The sequence below is a fragment of the Electrophorus electricus genome, unplaced genomic scaffold (assembly GCF_041902795.1).
Source record: "Electrophorus electricus isolate QZ-2024a unplaced genomic scaffold, ASM4190279v1 Scaffold283, whole genome shotgun sequence".
Classification (NCBI taxonomy): Eukaryota; Metazoa; Chordata; class Actinopteri; order Gymnotiformes; family Gymnotidae; genus Electrophorus; species Electrophorus electricus.
The window spans coordinates 10,001-29,073 of NW_027658565.1; the positions used below are offsets into that span (position 1 = coordinate 10,001).

At 40.2% G+C, this 19,073-nt stretch overlaps 2 protein-coding genes across 8 annotated transcripts; one reads left to right on the forward strand and one right to left on the reverse strand.

The window, feature by feature from the left end:
• Nucleotides 1–1,223: 1,223 nt before the first annotated feature.
• Nucleotides 1,224–6,515, reverse strand: LOC145655576 (cyclin-dependent kinase 4 inhibitor B-like). Of its 6 annotated transcripts, none has more exons than XM_081709070.1 (3): nucleotides 6,463–6,515; nucleotides 4,435–5,216; nucleotides 1,224–2,591 (listed from the first exon to the last, which is right to left on the reverse strand). In XM_081709070.1, the coding sequence occupies exons 2-3, from the start codon at nucleotides 4,564–4,566 to the stop codon at nucleotides 2,223–2,225; spliced, it is 501 nt and encodes a 166-aa protein (XP_081565196.1). In that variant the 5' UTR covers nucleotides 4,567–5,216; nucleotides 6,463–6,515; the 3' UTR covers nucleotides 1,224–2,222. The 6 variants fall into 6 exon arrangements, with proteins under 6 accessions (XP_081565196.1, XP_081565197.1, XP_081565198.1 ...); XM_081709071.1 differs by lacking the exon at nucleotides 6,463–6,515 and adding an exon at nucleotides 5,713–5,816; XM_081709072.1 differs by lacking the exon at nucleotides 6,463–6,515 and adding an exon at nucleotides 5,683–5,816 and having other exon boundaries at nucleotides 4,435–4,967.
• A 62-nt stretch (nucleotides 6,516–6,577) lies between these two features.
• On the forward strand, nucleotides 6,578–18,180 carry LOC145655575 (FAS-associated factor 1-like). 2 transcript variants are annotated; one of them, XM_081709066.1, is made up of 6 exons: nucleotides 6,578–6,944; nucleotides 8,190–8,258; nucleotides 11,191–11,237; nucleotides 16,645–16,895; nucleotides 17,859–17,950; nucleotides 18,059–18,180. In XM_081709066.1, exons 1-6 carry the CDS (start codon nucleotides 6,888–6,890, stop codon nucleotides 18,152–18,154), a joined length of 612 nt encoding a protein of 203 aa, XP_081565192.1. In that variant the 5' UTR covers nucleotides 6,578–6,887; the 3' UTR covers nucleotides 18,155–18,180. The 2 variants fall into 2 exon arrangements, with proteins under 2 accessions (XP_081565192.1, XP_081565193.1); XM_081709067.1 differs by having other exon boundaries at nucleotides 16,648–16,895; nucleotides 18,059–18,179.
• The last annotated feature ends 893 nt before the right edge of the window (nucleotides 18,181–19,073 follow it).

The window sequence follows — 19,073 nt, forward strand, 5'->3', positions numbered from 1 at the left end:
TTAAATATTCAATTATTAAAACAGATATAGCCAGGGTGTGTGTGTGTGTGTGTGTGTGTGTGTGTGTGTGTGTGTGTATGTGTGTGTGCGCGCGTGCGTGTGTGTGTGTGTGTATATGTGTGTGTGTGTAATATGTTACATTTACAAAACGCATAAAAGTCTAATCACAATAGCTCCCAGTTCTTTAACCTGTCTTAGCCTCTTAGCTAAGGCTAATGTTTAATGAATAATTCCAGAACATTGAAGGAGTGCTAGTCCAAATACGGCAGTAATTTTCAATATATAAAATATTTTAGCGGATTATTCGTCTTAATCGGTTTCACAGAAAGGCATAGCAACCGTGTTTATCTGCCTCTGGAGTGATTATGCAGCCTTATCGAAGGCGTAGAACCAGGAAGAGGACCATATCTTTCAAAAAAAAAAAAAAAACGTTGCAAAAAGCATAAAAGTACATTTCGAAAAAATGAATGAATAGAATTCTTTTGCGATATTTTTCCGTGCAGTTCCCAGGATATCGTGAGCGTTTCTCCCAGGCAGCGCCAAAATTCGAAATTCTTGGCATCAGACGAGCCTATGCTAGCCTATTGCCTCAGACCGATCTAACGGATTTCTTATATTTTTCCTTAGCTAAACGTTGTTAGATATTTTTATACTGTTTCTCCTTCTTTTTTTTGCTTTCACTTTCCGGTAACGTGAAAAAGTACCCTAAAAGCTATCCGGACTACTTCACGCGTGTAAAGCAGAAACAGACTACATGCTGCAAAGATAAAATGAGAACGTTACTGCCAGTTAGACTGGCCACCCCTGCACCTATATGCTATACTTCATACTAAAGTAATGAGTACCCCATAACCCGTGATTACGATCAAATCAGCCTGCAGATACGTGAAGAAAATGTGAGGCGCCCGGTGATGTGCACAAAGTAGTCTGGATCTTTTAAAATAAAGATCGATTAGAACTTTCATGTTAATTCTACAGATGATTAGATTTGTTTGCTACCTGCTTATATTGTTTATATATGCAAATCGTTGTAAAGTATTTTAGAAACACAGTGAACATATTTTTAACGATGACAAAGACGCTTATGATTAGGAATTAATTTATGAGCGCCGCCTCATCCTTTTGAGGCTCATGCATGCGCTCGGCTATGCGAGCTTGTCTTCATAGCCCACTAAACTAGAGCTAACTTACATATATGAATAGAAATGACACCAACAATAGTATTTAGTCACAGCGTTTTATTACTTCATATTAAAGTATTTCACCATCACTTATATTGTAATGTTCAGGCTATCCAATTTATTAAATGGTATTTTTCATTTAGGCCTACATTGGAAAAAACACATTAGCCTAACCCCCTTTCAGTGTTATCCGATCAGTTAAATAAAACGATAAACCACTCATAGCCTAGGACACACAACCCAACTCAAATATAGTCATTTTTGGAAACCGTTTAACGGTTGTCTTTGGTTATTTTGTAGATATAATGTCTTGTCGCGACAGAAAGACATTCGTTCACAGTTAAATTTGATAAGTAATGAAATGCATAATTTACAAGCAAAAGTGCAATTTAGTCGACAAACAAACAAAAAAGGACAATATGTCAGAGTTCTTGCGATGGAAAAGTCGGCTCTGGCTTTTAGGCCTAAAGCAATTATTTTAGTAAAATAAAGTTTTTTACAATCAGAACGATTTTCTTTCTTGATTTAAAAATCATGCAACAGAAGAGGCATAAGTCCCTCCAGACCTCATATACACTCACTGGAGACTGATTTTCTGCTGTTTAAAAAATTAAAGTCTGAAGGGACATGAAAATTGCGCAAAATGGCAGCTACATAAAGTGTAGCCTATTGAAATAGTCACCCTTTCAACTAAAACCACGTCAGGGACCAGTTTCACAAAAAGCGTTGTGAAATAAAGACCATACCACGAGTGTCACTGTGAATACTTTCTCAAATAATTAGGAATGTCTCTACATTACGAAGCTATAGGGAAACTAGGTAAAACGGGCCTATAATACGCAACGAAAGGTCATTAAACGCAGAAGGACCCATAAGTTTACAGTGAAACGATAAAGTCGCAGTGATGGAAATTACCTTTCCTTGAGCTCATAACTGTGATTTTCACAATACAAAAGAGGTAGTTAGCTGAATACGTAATACTTCAATACTCCCTTTCAGCATGTTACCTCTGCCATACAACAAAGCTGACGGTCAATAGTTTTAATGTGAATTCGTAGACCTGTACGTCTCTAGCCAACGTGCAGTGTCGTCTCTGTTATTCACGGAGGCCAATTCAAGAGGCGTTAACCCTGCGCCGTTTTTCTGAAAAGGCTGCGTGGTGTGCTGGATGAGAAACTGAACAACATCCAGATGGCCCTCTCTCGCCGCTAGATGCAGGGGCAGGTTGCCGCCGCCGTCCAGGAGATTGACGTTGGCGCCATAGTTCACCAGCACCTGAAGCGTGTCAACGTATCCGTCCCTTGCCGCGTCGTGCGTTATCGTCAGCCCTCCGATGGGGTCGCGCAAGTTCGGGTCCGCCTGCGCTAGGAGCAGCGCCTCCGCTGCACAGGGACAGCCTAGTTTCACCACCTACAAGAGGAGCGCAATATTAGAACACATTTAATACGTTGGTATTGTTATGTAAAATATAATATTAAGACATCATCTAGACACTATTAATGCGTTTAAGAATTTTATTGTTACAAGCAGGTTATAATGGTCTTAGAACTAAATGAGAAATATGTCCAACCTTAATGCTTGGGGGTTGAATTAATTCAATACAAATAAAATATGCAATTATCTGTAGCTTCTCACAAAAGCAAAGCTTTGACTTGATCTAATTTCTGGTATCCATAAATGCACATGTTAATATGGCTACTAGATTAAAGTAACCTACACAGTGGGGATTAAAACCCATTTTCATTGTAGACCAATATCAGTTCCGTTTCCAAAAATTAATTTCTACACTGTTACAATTAAGACAGAACAATTCGAATTATTAGAATAATTAGGCCATATTTTGAAAGTACAATTTCAGAATCAGAAACCTTCAAATTTAACTCCCTTAAATGGTTGTTTGAGACATTTCTAAAGTAAACATGGGAGATGAAACACAACATTACAGAACGCAGCCAAAATGCGTTCATCTTAGCCTACCCTACATCAAGTGTTTATTTGATTTGGGAAGCCCCTAAATGCGTAGCTGCCTACATATCTAGTCATTCTAAAGGTGAAACTTGGGCAGCTTATGCAATACAGTATATAAATATGAGTAATCAACAATTGTATTTGAGATTGACCGGTGTAAAAACGACCTTGGGTTTATAAAAGGCACTATATAAATATACTCATCATCATCGTCGTTTAGGCAACCAGCAGGGCTGCAGTGGAGCCTACTTGATTAAATGAAGGAAGACCCTATTGTCTTTTATAAAAATGTAAATATTTTTTGGAGTAATCCAGGCCATCACTACATCGAGGCCTGTGATATTTGGAGCAATTCTGTTCAAACATTATACCTTCAAAATGTATAACCATTAATTTTAAAACAGAAACAAGACTCTTGTATAAAGTATGAGCATTTTAACTTGACCTGTGTGTTATCACCAGGTTCGAGCTGCAGTTTGTTTTATTTTTCATTGGCTATTTTTTTTTAATTAAATAATTAGAGTATACCCCATTTCATACTACAAAACTTAAAATTATTTTTGTGTGGTCTGACATCACCATATTAAGGCCTATGGTGTTGGTTGCTGTTCTATTCAGAGGTTAGAATTTTCCATTTTAAATGTAGGCCAAGACCAAAAACAAACTAAATACGAAGCTATTAAACAAAAACATGGACAGGTTAACTGACATTAAAATGTTTAAAAATCAATAGCCTACCTTTTAGACGACTGTAAAACGGGAAGTGACACCATTTTTGAAAAAGAATATTTGAAAGACTCTGAAACTTTACTACTACAACATTGCAGCCTACGCCCTATTAGACTAATATGGATTAAACAAATGTAAAATTTAGCAGCTCCCATACAGCAGGCCCAAGTTAACAGCAACATATGTTATTGGTATGAAAAATGTCTTATTTTAAGAGTTAATAAGAAATTACAAGCCCGACAATCCCCAATATGATGTCTATACACTTGCCATCCAAAATGTATAATTGGCATAAAATCTGAGTAGTAGGCAATCTAAATATCCGATCGTAACAAAAGCAATAACGAATAAAAATACACGCTCGCGCGCGCGCGCACACACACACACACACACACACACACACACACACACCGATTAGGCTATTCAGGTTTTGTCTTGACATGACTCATGAAGCTAATCTGACATTGAGATATACCTATTCAATTTAGGCTTATTGTTAAATATTTAAAGCATTACGTTTAAAAGCAAAAAGTATAGGTCGATTGTTGTCTCCAACCTGCAACGGTGTCCTGCCGAAAATGTTCTTTTCATTAACGTCAATGTTGCTCTGCAATATCATTTCAATTTCCCTCAAGTCCCCTCGCGCAGCTGCTGTGCACAACCTATTTGCATCTGGAGCTTCGGCCATGATCTTCACAAAATGGTGAGAGAGTACAATAACGGGTTCAATTAAAATTTTGTGATGTTGCTAAAGATCCCAGTCCGGATTGGGACGCGAAGCACTACGGATTTGTAGTAAATAGTCTCTTCTTCCAGCCCCCAAAAGTTGGTGTTCTGCCAAGATCCGCCTCAAGTTTTAATATCGTCCCACTGTAACAATCGTTCTTAGTACAGAAAACGGGGATATCACGCCATATCCGAGAAGCAGGCTTCAGTCACCACCGGCGAAAACGTGTTGTACAAAAGTACATGATCGGATACTAGCTTGAAAATGTTTTTCTTGCCTTGACTCCAGAAAGACGCCCGTGCAGGTCACATACGCTGCAACTTGGCTCCAGTTATGACGGTTGTACAGATCTTGCATCCAGACTTTTGAGGATGTTTAAAAAAAGAAGTAATCCCGTAAAACGTTTCATATTAAAACCAAATGACATTACGTATCAGCAGATTAGGCATTGGTGCTCCTTAACCGACCACAATATTTGAGGACTCAAAATTTACAAATCCACTCAGAGTCGTATTTCGACACTGATATGCAGGTGCATTGTCTTAAAACTGCCACCCAAAGGTGTGGGTTATCTAAGTTCACCGGACCTATCGATGTCTCCAATCACGCGTCTGAAAACAAATAAAGAGAATGAATGTCACTTCAAGCAACGATTACCCGCAGCCATCCAATGATTATAGAAGGATGTGTTCTCAAAGTTTTATGCAAGCTTCCCGCCCATTTCAAATCGAGACGAAATCGTTTGAATGTAGTTGCGCATTTGAATAAACTCAGATTTGTGTCATTATGACTTTGCACTATTGAATGTTGATGAGGTAGAGCAAATACAAAAGCTAAGCGGTTCCGAGACGAAAAATACAAACGGGTGAGTTTACAGAATGAGAAACCGTTGTTGTGTTTCTCTACCAATTCACGCTACAGCACTACATAAGTTAAAATGCAAATATCTTCTTGATCGCACTCCCGGCGTTACATTGTAGCTAGTTAATTACAGGCTACATTACGCAGCACCAAGATTCACGCAATAGTGTCACATTTCGAGTTAGGTAAAATATGCTATAACATTGTACTAGCTACCTGTGTAAACAGTTGCATCAAATAGCCTACATCGATGTATCGTCGGAACATTTTCTTGCTATAGCTATTCGACAACCAGAATGGCACTAAGCAGTAGACGTTGTAAGAGAAAGAGAGTCCGCTACTGTTTGACATCATTCATTTTTTGAACTAAAGGACTGACTTCCGCCCACTTTTAAAACAGACGGAGGGAGAGGCGGGACTCAACGGTAGGCTAACGGTGAAAAGAGCTTCATCTGTACTTTAGGCTTTCCCTCTTCACACACTGGGGAGATAAAGTGACAGGCATGAATTCGCTTGAAGCTCATTTTGGCCCATGGAGCATCAATCATTAACCCATTAATTAGACTGTTATTTTAGGATATTAATTGAAACAGTTGTACATTTGCCATTGTTAGTACAAACGACAGATCAGTCGTTACTTCACACTGATTTGATAATACAATGTAGGTATCAGTCATATGGGTGATGATTATTGGTGCACGCTTGCAAAGAGCTCGTGCGTCAAATTAGTCAGAAACGGCTTAGTTTACGTGAAGTATACCGCAAACATAAAAATGTATTATTTATTACATATAATTGAAATGTATTTGGTCTGTTTAAGCTGTCAACTGAAATGAAAATATTTCACCAGTCTTTAATATGAGCCTCTTAAATAGGCTAATACTAAAAGATTCTGTTAAGACCATCTTCCCCATAACCACAGGCTCTTAAAAAGAAATAAGATATGCGACGACATAATCTAACAATGGCCATTTTTTTGACCCCAGATAATATTACCTGAAACAACCTGCAGTTGTTTTAAGGTAAACGACGGTGCCCAGTCCTGCGTGATTTCTGCGTTAATAGAACGCATTTTTTGTCTTCAATTTGCGACAGTTCTTCGCGACTGCCGTACAATGTTTCCGTTGCTTTGATAAAAAGTGACGGTAACAGAAAATCTACTAAAACTATTTGAGATTAGGAAGAAGGACCCAAAGTGTGGCATTTGCTCTTGAATTACCGGCTGCACTAGGACAAATCCTGGGGTCAAATAGGCCTTAAGATTCAAAGCGACGTTTTACATGAGTCCCTAGTTACCCTTTTGCGTCTCAGACTGTGTGTGCTAAAGGGACCAAGCAAGTGAGTCAGGGCAGCACATCTAGCAGTACCAGAAGAGCTAGCATTAGCGTTATCAATAGCGTCAGCGTTAGTCAGTCACTGCGATGGCCTCCGATAGTGGCAGCAACATGGACAGAGAAATGATTCTGGCTGACTTTCAGGTAGGTTTTTGTCTAACCGGAGACGTCTATTCATTTTGGTTTTAGGTGAGACGCGTGCATACTTCAAACGCGTAACCTGTTTTTGTTCAGAAGGCCAGTTGGCTGGCAGCTAACATATCAACCCTTGTCTTACAAGAGTATCTAGCGAGCTAACTGGGTATCTAAGCCTGCTAAGTCACTGACAGTTTGTTAGCCGGCAAGTTATCCAATTATCCGAGGTGCTTTTAGTATTTACAGCGATCTTATCCATAAAACAACGGTTGACTGCAACCCTGCTACGAAACAAGCCAACTGTTAGTTGGCTATCTGCCTAACATTACTGAAGTAGGCAGGTACTTGTGAAAGTTAGCCAGCTAGCTAGCTCGGATGCTAGGCAACTGCTTCATTGTTGCACTTTGACAGCAGCCGGCGAACCTGCTAGCTAGCTGGCTAGTTTCCATGCAGAGTTTTATTTGGCGTTTGGGAACAACTTAAATAAACGATACAAGTACCTAATCTTTCTCTGTTAATAAGTGTAAATGTCAAAATGTCTAGTCGGGTATCTATCGGGACAGAACAAAATTTGCTAGCTAGCATAGCTAGCCTAGCTGAGTATATAGGAATATGGCTATGACTGGACATTTTAGTTAACCTAGCTAGTAAGGCTATTAAATGAGGCAGGTTTTGCTTGTTTGTTTACTAATTTAGAACATATGTCCGGTTTGTGAAAATTAAAATATTAGCTAGCTAGCTACGTTCTTTAAATGGATTTTGTTTTTGTAATGGGCACATTAGCACAGTAATGTGTTTATTACTGACTCTACAGACGAATTAAATACATGCTATTTGTTATTTGTTGTTGAACAGTCTCTAATGAAAGAGCACAATTTAGCCACCTGTCTAAATAAAAGCATTAAAAACAGCAGGTTGATCGTTTGATATCTGACCTTCGTTTAACACAGTCTAATGCATAACTTTGCTGGTAATCACTCTCATTCTAGAGAATGTTTATTTTTTTCCGCACGCTATTACTTTGTTGCTAATAAGCCTTTAAAACAAATATTGGAGATTGTTTTGGCCACTTTTCTACCACTTACAATGATGTGTATAAATATGTAAACTATGTTTTGTAATTCGCCAATACGACAAACCTTTAACAGACAATACAGATTCTTTCCCTAAGATTAATTTCAGAAATGCATTGTGATTAGCGTTGCTAGAGAGAGTTCTGAAAGTGATACTTTCCTTACACCTCTTTCGTTTTAGGCATGTACTGGGATTGACAACATTGCGGAAGCCATCACTCTCCTAGAACTGAACAACTGGGATTTGGTGGTAAGTACCAGTGCTTTTATGTGCTTGCAGACATTATAGCAAATTGTGTAAGTCTGGTTAATTACAAATTGTTTATCAAGGGATGGTTAGTCTGCTTTCTGTTTGTGACCATTCATGTAAATCATACATTGGCCTATTGTCCTATGTGGGTGTTAGAACACAAGCTTGCTTTTGCACAGTTCTTCTGATCCAGTGTTGACATTTGCACCAGCAAAAGCACAGCCCCATGTACTGTGCTAGATATCAACAGATTAGTTCTTTCGTGGCCATCTACACCCTCCCCCTGCAACTCATTAACCCAAAGAATTGCTTTGGTAACTTCGCCGTTGTCCTTCTAATCTGGTTTGCTGAAGTTAGTCAAAAGAAGTAAGCAGTTTTTCCTAGTTTGCCTACACTAAATTGACATCAGATGCACCAGAATACTGTAGTGATTTTAGTGTTGGAAAATTGTGCTTAGAAATGTCACCTTAATGTAATTTTAAAAAGGGGGTTTACACAGATTGTTTCCAGGGGTGTATAGACAAGGAACAAATCTGTATTTTTGTGTGGTGACTCAAAAACATGTATGTTTGCACCAGCACAGGAAGCTATGGATGATCTATATAGACTGTATAACAAAACTGTCAAATCCATACATTGCTTCTAAAAAGGTGAATAATTAGAAAGCTTTATTTTTTTCAACCCTTATAACATTTTAGCGGGTGGGTATTAGCAGATACTATAAACATTTTTATGGAACACTGTAGATCGATACCTGTACTGTTATTTTCAATTTCTAATCAAGCACACAATCTTATTTTTAGCAGGCCATTTGTGATGCACATTTGTTATATTGCTATACACTCTGCCTTTTCCCAGATTTCATATTTCATGTTGCTTTGAATGTAGTTGACTGATGTGAGGAAAACGTACCAAAATAACGAACAGCATCTTTTCCAGTACAGGCTGTCTCCTCCAAACCCTCTGCTCTGGTAGTATTTATCAACACAAGTGGCTCAGTAGCCACTACACAACCTGAAAGGCTGCTTCTGCAGGGTGTCCCACTCCATATATATTTATAGACTGTAAAGAATGTGCAGTGTCAGTGTAAGTGACGGTTTCAGAGAGACTCAAAGTAATGCCCCCCAGGGGCATTATGCAGGGGCATTTTTCTCTATTCTGCGTTCTGTGTTTTCTGCAAACTTTGAGCATGTTGGAAGCTGTTCAAAATAAGCAGGTCCATTCCCCTGCAGTAGCTAGATGCACCTGTAAATTTGATGAATTGCTCTTCCTGTTTGCAAAACTGTGGGCAGGAACAAGGTGTGCACTGAAGTACTGAGCAGTGCGCTGTTGGTCAGGATCATGTACACACACACACTCGCATGGCAAATCCTTTCATTAGCATTGGGTTGTTTATAATACCTAAAGGTGTTTTTCAGCATTGTGTACATCTGCGTTTGTCTGTGATTCTTCAGATAAACGTAGTGGATGTGTGCTCTGCTGGCTCCACAGTGTGGGAATAAATCTGTAAATATGCATAAAACTTTGCTCAAAAAACTTTGCCAAATAGATAAAAATCTGAGGAGGACATTGTCTACATGTCAGTAAATCTAATTTATTAAGTTTTGCTTACTATTCTCCAGTTCATGTATTATACTTGTAAAAAAAGGGGGTTATTGAAATGGTAATTGTTCAGAAAAAAGTAAGTAATGGCAGAAAAGTTTGTAACCATGCGCATCCAGAAAGTCTGGACTTGGGCTGCTTAGATCTCAGGCTTTGGTGATGGGTTGAAAGTTGTCAGGTGACTGCAAATCAATTATTATAAAACATTTCACTGTTAATATGAACAATGTTGTTTTGTTCCCATTTAGCTCAACTTATTAAGTTATGATACTTTACCTGTGTCTTGAGATGTTGTAATTTTCCTTGAGACCTGTTGGCCCTGGCTGCATTTGGATGCTCTCTGAGCACACTGCTTTATGCTAAACTCATAGTCTTTCACACATACTCTCTCTCTCTCTCTCTCTCTCTCTCTCTCTCGTCTCTCTCTCTCTCTCTCTCTCTCTCTCTCGCTCTCTCTCTCTCTCTCTCGCTCTCTCTCTATCTCTCTCTCTCTCTCTCTCTCGCACGTGTTCAAGGCCATCACGGGGCATTCCAAGCCAGAAAGGGAAGGAAATGTGCAACACTCGTTACTGCATTCCGCTCATGTGTAAATGTGTGTTCCTGAATGGATGTTTGACAGACTTCTTGTTGTTGTTCTTTATTTATATAGCGCTTCTTTTGTTTGTTGTCACTCTGTAATACTCATCGCTCTTGGAAATGGGTGCTATTCGTCTTTTCATTGTTTTCAGTTCGATGGGGTATAGTAAATTCAACTGTAAATTTGCACCTTTTTCCTTCAGTTTTCTGTTTCTAGTTGTTCCATGGTCTGGGCATTATGTTTACTCTGCATAGTGATGCTGTGTGGTCATTTTGAAAAAGAAACTGGGGATTAATGAGCACATTGTGAGAGTTGATTTAACTGATATTGGTGCTTTTCCTTCTTGACGAGTCATTCCTAAGTTGAACAGCTTCTTTGGGATGCAGGGACTTGGCAAGGCAGGGAAGTAGTGAGCTGGTTATGTGTAACTGTGTGGCATGACTCTCTGGTGGAGGTAATTTACATTTATGAAAAAGCTTGACCTATCAGCAGACTCTACCTCTGTCAGTATTTACTTTTTACTTTGAATCCATTTAAATAAATCAACTTGCTTCTTATAGAAATGGAGTGGGTTTATGAGATCTATGGCTACTATTTCATAAAAGACTAGTAGTAAGGAACAACTTGATTTATGCCATTTGTGATGGTATTATTTATTTGGAAGCCCACATGTGCATGTGATTTATATATGTCCTTTTTGCAAATAATGTGGCAGTGGTTGTTAAACACACATTTTTTTGTTCATTTTTACAGGCAGCCATCAACGGCGTGATACCACAAGAAAATGGCATCTTGCAAAGGTACGCTCGACAGATGTGACTTTTCCTGCACCCAGAGTTCAGTGCTGCACGGTTGGACTGGTAGGGGCTTCTCCTGACCTCTGTGTCCATTCTGCTGGTTGGCGTGATGGACGCTCTAGCATATAGCGCTGGAGAGTAAATGCTATGGTCTTGTACAGAGACGGTGTACAGACTGCTGCGGCGGTCCAAGAGTGACACACCATTTGATTTAAGATTTGACCAAATGGGGATGCTCACTACCAAGAGTTGGTTGGTGTGTCCATGCCACTGTGAAGTAAAACCGGACTCCAAAAAGCACTTTTGTCGTGGCAGTAAATTTCTGTGCCTCCCCCCCCCCTTTACCTTAATGAAGTCCATCTGTAGTCATTGGGCTTTCACTGTATGTTGCGGAGACCTCTTCAGCTCCTTTACTGAAATGGTTTTCTCACAGAAGCACACATGCTGGCTGGAGAAGACATGGAGCTCATGGCTTCTGAATCATTCTCAGCGATGATTCTTACGCCCATGGCTGAGGTGGAGGTGGCTATGGTCTGGGTGTGGTGTGAACAGTTAGCACCCAGATTAACTTCTTTGAGTCAACGAAAAGTTGTCAGGTGTAATAGCGCAAGATCATGGTAGATGGTTAAAATAAATGGGTGCAGTTCTAGACAGTGGTAGACGGAGGAGAATTTCATTGCTGGAAAGGAACTGGAAAGGAAATGAGTGTGAAGTATAAGGCAGTGAACTTGTCACCCCGCTTTCCTTCCAAAGCCTGGTGTTGATTAATTGCTTTAAAAAAAAAAGAAAGAAATTAAAAAATTGGAATGTAACAGCCAGATTTGCTGTGAACAATTTTTTTTTTCCAGTGTGGTGGTTAGTTGGTAACCTTTGTAATGCAGGGAAACGACCAACAAAGCGACAAGATTTTTATAGGACTTTGAACAGATGTAGACAGCCAAGGGTTTAACGGCACACACTATACTGTTACAGACTGGTTTTCCTCCACTGTGCTGTATATCCAGTTCTGAGGAAGAAGTTGTGAACCCTTTGGGATTGTCTGGACTTTTGCATGGCTCTAAAAATGTGATCTGATCTTCATCTAATCCTGATTATAAATAAAAGCCATTTTTTAACAAGTGAGGCATAACATTTTACAGGCTCTTAACTTGACTAAACCAATGTTTTAAAATCGGCAAGTTTATTCATGGTAAAAGTATGTAAACCCCTTATATATGGTAACTTGTGGAACCGCCTCTTTTGGCACTAACAATTAAACAAATGTTTTCTGTATCGGCTGATAAATCCTAGTTAGACAGTATTTTGGTCCAGTCCTGTAAATAAATTGGTTTTAGTTTGTTTCCTTTGGCCATTCTACAATATGGATTTTTTTTCCTTGTCTGCTACTTTGTTGCTGATTTTACGTTTGTGTTTTTGATCGTTACTGTATTACAAGACACCCCCCCCCCACACATGCATATATTTAAATACATAGACAACCCTGACACACACTTGTTACATTTTCTGATGCCGCTTGAATGGCATTTAGTGATTGCAAGCATCCAGGCCTGGAGACAGCAATGCTGTCGCACATACTTCATAGTGCGAATAAGGTTTTGTTTTATTGTAATTGTTTTAAACAAACATTGTACATGTTAACCCTGTACACATCTATCAGAGTGTCGAACTTTAGTAGTATTTGTTCATAGACCAGTTAGTCGTAGACCAAATCTTCATGAATGCTTTTGTAGCTTTTTCCAGTGTGTGAACTTTTTTTTTTTTTTTCTTTCCCCCCCCCAGAGTGTTCTCTGATCATTTTCATTGGCAGTGTTGCACTTGAGTAGATTTTTATAGAGAGAAAGTCCCCCAAAATGTGTGCATTTTTATACTGGCAGGGGCTGGTCAAACTTGAACCTGGGTTAACCTCATTATTGGATGGTAATAATTCCTATAAGAGATGTGCATATTTCTTTCCATTAATTACCATGGATGTTTAACTTTTTGTTTATTAGTAAAGGTATAGTGAAGTGAAATGTTACTATTGTTTGATCAGCAAGGCTCTCCTTATTATGCCTTCTTAAACTGGATTCATGCAGAGACCCAGAAAGTTCAAAAGGTTCTATGACCATACATCTTTGAAATTGTATTTACATTTCAAAAGGTTCTGCACTCATTTCTCCTTTTTCATGATGACTGTTGAGGTTAAACCACAAGCTTTTCAAGGTGTTTTCACTCAGTTGACATAGCCATGCTTGATTTGCATAAGGTAGTAGATTTGTCTGTCCTTCACTGGGCCCAGATGGCTTATACAGAGGCCTGGCACTGTCTTGGGCAACAGGCAAAAAACGTTGATACCTGAATTTGGAAATGTAACGAACCAGTTCACATCCAAACAGTTGGTTTTGCATGTCTTGGTGGACTGCATGCATGTTCCTCCACAGTTTTGTTTTAGAGAGAAATGGACAACAGGAGAAACAAGTAACAGGAATTGAAACTGTTGGCGACCAAAGCGGCCTGTTTGAGGGCATTGTGTCCTCGGTCCATGTCTCTCTTCAACGGTCAGAATGCGCCACAGCCTTAAGGGCAGATATATTCAAGCACTGCGTGCTCTGTGTGACGGTTTATTTAGTGTGTGTGTGTGTGTGTGTGTGTGTGTGTGCATGTGCGTAAGCAAGTGCAAAAGCATTGAGGCCAGGAACACGTTTTTCTTTAAGACCCATAATTATGAATGGGCTCTGGCAACACGACATCCAGCCATCCCCTTTGGCTGGGAGCTGGCACGGCACTGCAGGCTGGAGGGTGGCACGGCTCGCTGAAGTGCCCCCATTGAGCTGCTGGCTGCCAGCTGGCTCCAGGCACTGAGCTCTGGGGCCTACGCTACCCTCTGCCAGGCGCTGGGTGGGTGGAGGCTGCCATCTAGGTGCACACAATGGAATGACCGTTTCTGAATTCCTTTTAAAACGGGGAGCTGGGGGACGGAATGGGCAGGGGTGGGTGGAGGAGCAGGGACAACAGTTTAAATAGAGTCTTTGATGAGCCAAGAGTCCGAATGAGGGACAGTTGGAGAGCGTTTGCGGATCACAAAGTTGTTTATTGATGGGAGACGGGGAGCCCCTTGGGATGTAAGGATCACGCTTACGCCTTTGTGGCCATTATTGATGATGAGGCTGTGTGACTGGCCTTCCTTTCCACAGAGGGGGCAGAGTGTGCCTTGCTGAAGATCTCTTACTACAAACCAAATAATGGGAGCACTGTGAAGACTACTATGCTGCCCTTTGCTCTCGTTTTTAACGATTCATTATTAAGAGAATAATTTAAAGACACCAAATCGCAGGCTTTTTGGTTTGAGGTTGTGTACCGTAAAATTCCAAGGAGCAGGAGGGAACTCCTTTATACTTCATATCGAATGTGTGACTGAACAGCAGGCCTTTTTTGTCATGTTCAGATTGAAAATAATATTTTCCTTATGTTTAATTCCATTGTCCTTTACTCAGGAAAAAATGTGGTCGGTGTTCTTTTTGTGGAGCAATCATTGTCATCACTTTATTTGAAGACACAAACTACAGTATTTGAATTCAGTGTTAAGTCATACAAACCATGTGGACAACATTTGACCTCATGCTTACATCATTCTCAGGGATTGGCCTGGCTTTACCTCTAGATTTAATTTCTGTGAGCTCAAAGGTCACATATCGTTGTTGTTGTTGTTGTTAGTATTGGTAAATGAGTTGAATCTGGGATTGTGTAGTTCCATGTGTTAGAATGTAATGGGGATTTTAAAAGTTGCTAAATGCAGACCATAGCAAAAGGCCCGGCATTCATTTGACTCGGGGAAAGGGAGTAAAAGCAGATACACTTAAATTGCCTAGTGAAGTTTCATTAGTCTTGTATTCATGGAAAGGGTATATTTTATAAATGTCCCTTTTAAGAATTATTATTATTATTATTATAAATAATAATAATAATAATAATAATAATAATATGATTTAGTTTTTCCTTTCGTTATGTGTTCTTTGAAAATTATTGTGGTCCTACCCCTCAATCTAGTGAACATTGAATAGTGGTACTGTTTGTCAATATATTTTCAGTGATGTCAGTGGTGTATCATATTTTTCCACGGTGTGGGTGTACATTTTTGTGTCCTGCCTGCCCCAGGACCCTAACGTCTTTAACCTTTTGGTATTATAATAAGGTGGAATAAATCAGTGCTTTGTGCACAGACCCTGGCACGCTGCTTGCTCTCTGAGCGCGATATGTGCTGACCCTGGAGGAGAAGAGAGAGCCTTTTGTCCCAGCCGCTGCCTCAGAAAAGACATTATTTACTGCCACAGGGGGACGGGGGCTTGGGGGAATTTGACCATCCGCCGCCCAAAGAGTGAGAGAGAGACAGAGAGAAAAAAAAAAAAAAAAAAAAAGCTGTTTTCTGTCCCCAAGCCATAGCAGAGAGAGAGAGAGGGAGAGAGAGAGTTTCCTCTATGCTAGACAGTTGAGTGTCTGTTGGGCCCAACGCATATTATCCCCGCAGTAACGCTTGTTTACATTACATTACACTCGGATACTGTTTGGATTGCCGCGCTGCTGCCATTGTGGATAACGCTGAGAGGAGGAGGAGGCCCCCTCCCTCCCAATACCTCTTTGCCAGTTTCAGATTGTCCGTTAGGTGTCTCCCCACTAATGAGAAACTGAATAATGGGATCACCGTGAAGACTGGTACTGTGTTAATCTAGTCTTTTTTTTTTTGCTAGTAACATTTGACTTTACCATCTGAGGCTGTGTAACATATAAAATAGTTTGTGTGCTTGTGTTATGAAGGTGAAGAACTGTATATCAAACGGGCAACTGCAGAGGATGTATAGAAGTATTTTCAGATAAGTATTTAATTTAAACAAGAATTCAATACTGATTAATTAAAATGCCTTTCCTCTTTGACTGACTGACAGCCTATTGCCTGTTTCTTGTATTTAAAAAAAAAATCTGTTTCCTCACGATTACAAAGGACATCGTTGTTACAAAGGACAACAAACTCACAACAATCAGCACTGGTATTTCATGTTATTAAGAATAGGAGAAGCAGGTGACAGAGGCCTGAATGAAGTGTCAGTGTTCAATACTGACAGAGGCAGGACCGAGCATAATGGTCTGTTCCACAGGAAGTTTAAGTGGAAACATAATTATTGTCTAAGTGCTTCACAGCCGCTGAAGTCACTGCAATGTAGCAAGGAAACATTTACATTGGTACCGAGGAGCCATTTACAAGGAAATATTTACAGCCACTCTCAAACTCTGTCTTGTTTGTTTTAGTAGTACATGCCTGCCATATTTCACTTGTCACCATCACCTCAAGCGGTTGCCTGACCGACTGACTGAGTCCAGTGAACGGGTCCGGACCGGATGGGGTTTCACCCCTCGCTGCCTCCTCTCTCCCTCCCAGCAGCAGCTTCACCAGCGAGGCGTCTCAGACGGGCCCGCCCACTGCACCGGCAGCCGCGCCCCCGCCGCCGCCCGCCGCTGTGTCGGCGTCCACGTCGCCTTCTTCCTCCTCCTCCTCTTCCTCCTCCTCGGCCTTCTGCCCCGTGCCGCCGGCGCGACACATCGTGGAGCGGCAACCACGCATGCTCAACTTCCATGTGGAGTACCGCACGCGCGCTATAGAGGTGGTGCTGGAGGAGGCCAGCACCGTGGGTGAGTAGCACATGGGCAGTAGCGCACACATACAGTAATGAAAAGAAATGGGTGCCCAATAGAAGCGTGACAGATAAAGCAGAACAGCAGCATTGTAATTGTATCTCTGTAGAGGTTTTTTTCAAGTATTTATAGATATTGTCACTTTTTTTTTTTTTTTTCTTTGATCAAGCTTGTTTTACAATAATTTGTTGTGCAGAATAACATGCAGTTATAGTCACTTTAATGTTTTCTTTTAAAAACAAATCTCATTTACTTATTTGACTGACTATGCAACGTTTGATGTCTGACATCTCCCTGCTGTCATATGAGGAAGTATCTGTCCCAGAGCCAATTTATGTGTGCATGCTATTATAGCTGCACCAACAAACATTTAACTTGTGTAGCTGTGATGCCTGTCTCAGCTGGTGCTAAATAAAGTCCCCTCATGTCACCTTGCACTATTTCAGCTTATCCCGCTCATGCTCTTTGACCTGTGTTGCTTTCAGGTTCATTTCAAGTCCACTGTCTTCCTGTGCCATGTTCATGTTTCTAAGAGATTCAGAGAAATGCATGTGGTTTTTCTCAGTACTGCATATGAGCAGTGAATAAATGTGCATGTGTGAGAGCATGTGGGTGTGTATATTTCTCTGGTTACACATCGAAAATGTACAGTCATTCCGCCCCACTAAATTACTCAGTAATGCATTGATGAGTGTTCCATATACTGTAAATAGGAATTATGTTAAACACCATTTTTCATTCATGTATATCAACTGAAAAGTTCCCTTATGGATAAAAACCCTGCAACAGAGCCTGATAATTACTTATTCAGTTGACTGAAATGTTTTAATGGTAGAAAATCATGAAGCGCTATGGGGCCATAAAACAAATCTGACTTCCAAGGTTGACGGTGCCCTCTCCTGGTGGCACTGTGAACTAAGCGCAATATAATTCTTAAATCACGGTCCTGTTTCTCTGCAGGTGACATCAAACAGATTCTGGAGACAGAGCTTCAGGTGCCCGTGTCTAAAATGCAGTTAAAAGGCTGGAAGAGTGGAGATGTGTCTGATAGTGTGAGTGTCTCTTTACTGTCAAGTCATTTGTTGTAGATATGCTGACATTTCAGAAACATAATGGACCTGTTTTGTAGACTCTGATTAAGCTCAGCTGTGTGATTTCAGACGGTGCTGAGGAGTTTACATCTGCCCAAAAACACCAGCCTGTATGTGCTCACCCCAGACATCGCCCCCTGTGCTGGCACCAGCCTCAGCAGGTGAGTCGGTCTCTCTCTGTCAGTATCTCTCTCTCACTCTCAATTTTACCTTCACACTATTATAAACAACAATTGAAATGATCTCCGTCAGGAGTCAATGAAAATACCATCCCAGTGTCCACAGGAGAGGACAGAATGGGAAAGAGGCGTTTTCTCATTTTCTTCTGTTATGTTATTTTTTGGGAATGAGAGGTTATTTTTCTACAGTCTTTCAAATAAAAAGGGATAGTGCAGAAATAATTGTGCTGCTTCAGGATACATAGTATTAGATGTAAAATGATGAATAGGCATGCGAAATGATAAATGGTGAAGAACTGTGTTGAAATGTTTGAGTTGAACACTCCTTGGTAGAAGAGATTTGTTTTGTGTACTAAAGGATGAAACTAATAACACCAGCTGAATAAAAAAAAAAAAAACCCAACGAAAACACATTGTCATGTATGTCATGCATCATACTAAAGCTTTGTCAGTTGGCAAGAAATCTAGATTTTAAAAGGAACTGAATTTGTTGTAAAATTGGTTAGACAATGTGGCCAACATGAGTTTTCTAGTGAAGTCTGCTAATCGCACTCCTTGTGGTCGCTTGTTTTGGCAAGCACCATATCTGCAGAGCTGGCTCATCCGGTTTTGTGCAATGGGGGTTTATACCATTTTACTTTTCCATGATGTCAGCTTTATTATCAAAAATGTAAAAGCAACTATTGGTTAATATCAAGTTTAAAAAGATTAGCCTGTGAACAAAGCAGTGGGATGTTGAACCTTTAGAGCTTAGTGTGGAGCCTGAATAAAATGTTTGAAATTTAAAATAAAATCAGTTTGAAATTTGGGGTAGATGGGGAAGGGTTTAGTAATAAGCTGTGTGGCTATGGCTTCACAAGGCTCCACTGGCTGTATTACCTTAACTTGAGATTCTAAAAGCTCGT

Coding starts and splice junctions, on each gene's coding strand:
- LOC145655576 (XM_081709070.1), bottom strand. CDS start 4,566: ATGGCCGAAGCTCCAGATGCAAATAGGTTGTGCACAGCAGCTGCGCGA. Junction 2,592..4,434: donor TCGGCAGGACACCGTTGCAG/GTTGGAGACAAC, acceptor CTCCTCTTGTAG/GTGGTGAAACTAGGCTGTCC.
- LOC145655575 (XM_081709066.1), top strand. CDS start 6,888: ATGGCCTCCGATAGTGGCAGCAACATGGACAGAGAAATGATTCTGGCT. Junction 6,945..8,189: donor TGATTCTGGCTGACTTTCAG/GTAGGTTTTTGT, acceptor CTTTCGTTTTAG/GCATGTACTGGGATTGACAA. Junction 11,238..16,644: donor GAAAATGGCATCTTGCAAAG/GTACGCTCGACA, acceptor TCTCCCTCCCAG/CAGCAGCTTCACCAGCGAGG.